The following is a 6,762-nucleotide window of genomic DNA, read 5'->3' on the forward strand; positions in this document are numbered from 1 at the left end:
ACTCTACCAACAGGAAGTTGACCCATTAATTGAGAGGCTGTTACATCTGACTGTTTGTGACATGTTACACAACCTTTTACAATTTTCCTTACAAAGTCACGACCACCAATAATGCAAACCTTTTGTTGCAAAACAGATAAATGTAACTGTAAACTTGCATGAAGATGCTTTATATGTTCAGATTTTACAAGAAGTTCTGTAATTCTACCATGTTTTGGAAGTAAGATAGGATATTTGAAATCATATGTTACACTGCATTTTACAAGCGACCTCCAACTCTCATGACATCACTTTCATCAAGAAATGGATTCAAACACAATAGTTTGCTATTATAAGGCAAAGGTTTTTTCATACGTAAGTATTTTATCTCGAGTGGATATTCAGATTCTTGAGCTTGTTTTATCCAATGCATTAATGCATTTGACAACTCCTTTGTAGTTAATGGTCCACTACATCCTAACTCCTGTTTACTTTTGCTATTCCTAATAAATCTTTTACACCAAGCAGTAACACGAACTAACCTAGATAATGATGAAAATTTATCTACTATTGTACAGTCAACCTTAATGTGCATGTTAACAGTTGAAGACTTTTGCTCACATTGAACAGAATCTAAATTTTTGCAATTAATATTTACAATAGGTAACTCTGATTCCATCAACCACTTTGGCCCATTCCACCATAGTGAATAAGACTCTGATTGTGACGGATTCAAACCACGAGAACTACAATCAGCTGGGTTGTCTTTGCTCGATGTGTGCGCCCATTTAATAAAAATTGATTGTTGGATCTCAGATACTCGGTTAGCCACAAATTTTTTCCATTTACTCGGACATGAAGAAAGCCATGCTAACACAATAGTAGAATCTGTGTAAGAGACAACCTGTTCAAACTTGATTAACATTGCCTTAATGACCGTATTGACTAATCTACATAATAATACTGCAGCACACAATTCTAACTTAGGTATTGACATTTGCTTTATAGGGGCAACTTTCGTCTTTGCAGCAATCAGATATACTTGCACATTTCCAGATGTATCTATACAACGTACATATGCTACTGCAGCGTACGCCTTTTCACTAGCATCTGAGAACCCAATTAGATCATATTTCACAATATTTTCAGAAGAAATACACCTTTTGATCTTAATCTGTCTCAACAATGGCAATTCTTGCCAATATGCTTCCCACGAGCGAGCAATATCATTCGGAAGTACGTCATCCCATTCAATTTTTAATTTCCATAATGATTGTAGTAACAATTTTGCAACAATGGATATTGGAGATAACCAGCCAAGCGGATCATACAATTTTGCAATATCAGATAGTAACATTCGTTTTGTCATTACTGACTTATAAGTGGGAACAACAATAGAAAATGAAAATGAATCACTTGATGGATTCCACTGTATACCAAATGCTTTTACATTCTCATCTCCATTAAAACAAATTAACGACTGAGTTTCTCTTAAGTGAGAAGGTATACTATCTAGCACATTCATGTCGTTAGTAGACCATTTTCTTAAGTCGAAACCACCTTTGTGTAATAATGCTGTTAATTTTGAATACAATACCATTGCTTCACTACTATCAGCTGCACCTGAAACTAAATTATCAACAAAGAAATCATTCATGACTAATTATGCGGCTCTGGGATAACAATGACCTTCATCTACAGCTAACTGTTGCAAACACTTTACAGCCAGATATGGAGCCGAACTGGTTCCATAAGTGACAGTTAACAATCTAAAATCACTAATAGGTTGATCAACTGTTTCTCTCCACACTATTCTCTGGTAATCAGAATCAGTTTGATCTACCTTAACTTGTCTGTACATTTTTGCTATATCAGCACACAATGAAATTGAATGCGTTCTGAACCTTAATGGGATAATATCACCTTGTAATTTTGGACCTACCATTAAGTTGTCATTGAGAGATACTCCACTGCTAGTTTTTGCACTACCATCAAATACAACCCGCAATTTAGTGGTAGAACTACTTTCATTTAAGACACAATGATGCAGCAGATAATAAGATTCAGATACAAGCTTATCAAGTTCTACATCAGGAAATTTTTCCATGTGACCTAAGTCTAAGTACTCCTTCATGAAATCACAATATTGTTTACATAAATCAGGATCTTTCTGTAACTTACGTTCCATCTGGCATAATCGGTTTACTGCTGTGTCCCGTGATACACCTAGAGGCTCAACATTTTCTTTAAAAGGCAATTTTACAATATATTTGCCATCAACATCACGTTTGTAAGCTTCAGCAAAATACTGCTCACATTTTTGCTCTTCAACGGATAAATGTTGTACAGTTGGCAACTCCTCTATTTCCCAGAATCTTTGCAATGTTTTATTGAGATCAACAGAAACAAAATATGACTGAACACTTGATGTGTTATTCGTTAAGTTAATCTGACCGCACAATACCCAATCTAACGCCGTTTCAATGGCAGACGGAGCTCCATTCGTACCTATGTGTCTCCCACTGAGCAACAATAATGGGAAAACATCTGCACCTAACAACACATCAATAGGGCCGCTTTTATTAAACTGTGGATCTGCTAAGTTTACTTGTTTCACAATTTCCCAATTACCTATATTTTGAATAGTTACCCTCGGTAAGTTACTTGTGATTCTTGGGACTACTATTGCTTTAGTATGAATATTATTATTACTGTACAATGACTGAAAACACAAATCAACTATTGCATGAGAATTTCCAACGATAGAACCAGTAACACCTGATATGCTCATGTTTATTTTCTCTTTGTTTATGCGTAATTTCTGGACGCAGCGTTCAGTTACAAACGATAATTCACTACCACAATCGATAAGAGCACGAAATTGTATCAACTTATTTGCATTATCTTTGATATTTATGGCAGCGGTGGACAACAACACCTGAGGAATTAGTTTTTGATTTATAGAATGAGAACAATTTACATGATCTACTTTATCCTTTTCTTCAAAATGCAATAAAGTATTATGTTTTTTGTTGCAAGTGTGGCAACCCTGCTTCACATTACACTTATTTACGGAAAAATTTAAGGTCAAACAATTGAAACAAAGCGAATTCTTTTTCACAAAACTATGCCTATCATTCACTGACATATTTATGAACTTTTGGCACTTATATAGCTTGTGGTTATTTTTACACATGATACACGACACAATTGGACTTGCATGATGCACTAACGTGTTTCCTTTTTTGTTTGTGTTTAAAGCAGACGTGTCTGCCGGTGACCTTGCACTCACTGCAGCTAACGCTTTGGCACGTTGTAATATGAACTCTTTCAGCTGGTCGAAAGTTGGTTGTTCGTTTTTCTTCAATGAAAGCTCCCATTGTTTTCTGGTGTTCTTATCTAGCTTCTCACCCACATGGTAAATTAAAATCACATCCCAATTTTCCACTGGAAGGCCCAAGGATTTAAGTTCACACACACACTGAACACTATTGTCAACCAATCTTCGTAACTCACCTGATGACTCATTCTTCACAGCTGGTTGAGTAATCAACTTGCTCAAAATATGATTTGCTAGCTCCCTCACGTCTTCATATCTTGATTTAAGTAACTCCCATGCTACTTTATAGTTATCATCAGATATGGAAATAGACTGCAACAATACAGCAGGCTCCCCTGATACAGCTGTCTTCAAATACTGCAACTTTTGAGCATTTCCTAATCAATTGTTATTATGAACAGCAGCAACAAATAAGTCACGAAACGATAGCCAATCTTGTACTCTACCACAAAATGTAGGAAGTTCTAAGTCTGGCAACTTCACATCTGTGCACTGTTTATTAGATGTGTTTACCCGTTCAGTATTAGGTGACTGCATATTGTACAAAATTTCTAAGACAGAGCCCAACTTATTTTGCACTTCATTAAATTCTCCGTCATATGTTGCAAACTCACTTTCACCACCCACAAAAATGAACTTTGTAATGAGCTTTGTGCAATCGCCATGTAATTGCGTAGCACGTTTAGTGTACAGCTTAATACTGAAGTTAGGCTTGTCTTTATTCTCGTTCACTTTGTGTATTAACCTTGTCACTTCACGTTTAAGTACAGTTTTCTTACCTATGAGTTCTTCCATTCTTATAATTCTGCACCACTTTGACAATGCACTACAAAATGAAGATACTGCGCCACAAGTTCGCAAACCATGCACATGCACAACTGGAATAAAATCCGGTCGGTAAGGACCACTTTCATGTTCGTGGACTGTATTATTTTGACACACAGTTCCTTGTACAATATACTATTTATTATATTGTAAACACACAACTAAATACAATAATTGCTATACATAAGCAACTACACACTATGCAGTCACACACGCCATGTTGACACTTAAAAAAACTATCAATCATCTAGTGTTGCCAGATACAAAACAAAAGAATAATGAAATGCGGCCGAACACCACTATTATGCCAAATACGCTAAATAGACGGTTTATAAATCACACGCCAGCTGAGAGCGAACCACCGAGCCACCGCATCTGTTATTTCTTTAAATCTCTGCTCTATTATGTTGGCATAGTATTTTTTCACACCAAAGCGAGAAATACGAGGAGGCGATGTATGCTTTTTAGGGAATGAAAAAAGGTCATAGTCTTTTTATAAGTGTCACAGTAACCTCGCCGCCAATGTCATACTCGTTCTTCTATGTTCGTAGTCTGTTGTTGTGTGTAATTCGAATCGGAACTGTACTTTTTCTGAGCATACGTATAATTTCTACTAAATTGAAACCGAAGTTGGAACTGTAATTTTATTACGCATACATTACCAATTACTCCTTAAACATTGTTTTTGTGTGTGAGAGTATATGTATGAGTCGAAGTGCAATTTTTAAGCTTTTCGATCCACGAATATGTGGAATAAGGTAAATAAGGCGACATAAGAGGGAAAAACTGAGCCGTTAATCTATTATTTTTTTAAAAATCTCTGCTCTACCATGTTACAATAGATTTTTTTCACACAAATACGGGTAATAAATGTATGTTATTTCTGGAATGCAAAAACTGTTCGTAAAAGGCTACAAAAACTAAATATGCAACAAATGCGTGTATCACTCATAAACTATAAGGCCTAGGCAAATGCAAATATGATATTCGTGCTTAGTATGTTCAAACACTTCTATATACAAAATTCCATCCAAATCGGTTAAAATTATGACAAAATGGGCGTGTCCCACACAAACTATAAGACTTACATAAAAATAAATGATATTCGTAAACATCTTATTCGAAAACCCCTATGTACCGAGTTTCATCCTAATCGGTTAAAATTGTTATAAAAGAAAGTACTCCGCATAACTATAAGATAATATCTACAGTATACGTCATAGTCATAAAACGCTCAAAAACACCGCCGCCAATGTCATACTCGAACTGCTCCTGTGTGTTAGCAAAACCGGAACTGGAATAGTAGTCGTAATATTTCTGCGCATTCTTGTTATTTCTACTAAATTGGAACTGGAATTTTATTGGGCATGAGCTACCAACTCCTCAGTGAACCATGTGTTTGTGTATGTGCTTTAATCTCTGCTTCACTGTCGCCTTCGTCGAAGAGTTAAAGAGTAAAATGGATCGACTTAATATATTATTCGGGTTCTGCTTCTGCATTTCTACATGTGGTCGTAACCTTTCTAGACCGGGAGTTGTAATATGTGTTGCGTAGTCTATTGCTACTTTGCCGTAGCCTTCTTGCGTAATCTTAAAAAGTCTTCTATATTTGTAGTCGGGTAGAGCTTCTTCTGTGTTGTGTACTCGGAACCGGAAGTTGTACTCCATCTTGAGTCGGAACAGTTTGCTCATATGCCACAAAATGCTCCTTAAACCAGGTGTATGTGTGCGTGTGTGTAAGCTGGAAAGGAAACCACATTCAAGCTGGTGGTGAACCACTGATCTAATATGTTCAATAGGAGTTGGAATATATGTTATATTCCTTTGTAGTCTGTGGTCTGGTGCTGTGTTCAATCGAAACCGGAAGTGGGAGTTGGAACTGTAATATCTACTAAATTTGAAGTGCGCATGCGTAAACTAAGTGTGTGTACTATGTTTTTTTAGGGCATGTAAACTAGGCCATAGTCTTTTACAATGGTTTACAAAAGGAGAGTGTAACACCTAACTTGTTGAGTAGTCTGCTCCGAAACCGGTATGATATTGGAACTTGAGTCGGAGCAGGAAGCGGAACAGTTTGCGCATATAGCTGTTCGGAGCTTTTCTTGTGTAATCGCTACAATAGGTCACAGTCGTAAAAGGGTACTCGTTGCGTAGTCTGCTTCGGAACCTGAACTAACACTGCAACAGGAACAGTCTGCTCATGCGCTACCAAGTGCTCCGTAAACCAAGTGTGTGTGTGTGTGTGCTTCTGTATGAATATTATGTGCGTGTGAAACACACGCCAGGGGGGAGCGAACTATTGCTCGACTATGTTCAATGGTGTTGGAATGTGTGTTCATAGTCCTATGTTGTATTCTGCTGCTGGTGGGCTGTATTTAACCGCATCAAGAAGTGGGAGTTGGAACTGTAATTTTTCAGCAAATTTGTGTAATTTCTACTAAATTGGAAATTTAATTTTACTGCTCATGAGAAATCAAGGGTGTGTTTCTGTGTGTGAGTGTGTGTATTTGTATGTAGGTCACTGGGCCGAGATTAAGTTCTCTGTAAATCATGTGTGGGTGATCACTGGAACGGCATTAAGTTCTTCCTAAACCGTGTGTGTGTTTGTGTGGCTGTGT

At 36.9% G+C, this 6,762-nt stretch overlaps 2 protein-coding genes across 2 annotated transcripts; both read right to left on the bottom strand.

The window, feature by feature from the left end:
- Window positions 1-259: 259 nt before the first annotated feature.
- On the bottom strand, window positions 260-1,636 carry LOC145685086 (uncharacterized). Its single transcript, XM_081757430.1, has one exon. The coding sequence runs from the start codon at window positions 1,634-1,636 to the stop codon at window positions 260-262; it is 1,377 nt and encodes a 458-aa protein (XP_081613556.1).
- Window positions 1,637-1,642: 6 nt separating this feature from the next.
- On the bottom strand, window positions 1,643-4,114 carry LOC145685087 (uncharacterized). The gene is made up of 2 exons (XM_081757431.1): window positions 4,099-4,114; window positions 1,643-3,696 (listed from the first exon to the last, which is right to left on the bottom strand). Exons 1-2 carry the CDS (start codon window positions 4,112-4,114, stop codon window positions 1,643-1,645), a joined length of 2,070 nt encoding a protein of 689 aa, XP_081613557.1.
- Between the last annotated feature and the right edge of the window lie 2,648 nt (window positions 4,115-6,762).

The sequence above is a fragment of the Thermobia domestica genome, chromosome 5 (genome assembly GCF_964235325.1).
Source record: "Thermobia domestica chromosome 5, izTheDome1.hap1.1, whole genome shotgun sequence".
NCBI lineage: Eukaryota > Metazoa > Arthropoda > Insecta > Zygentoma > Lepismatidae > Thermobia > Thermobia domestica.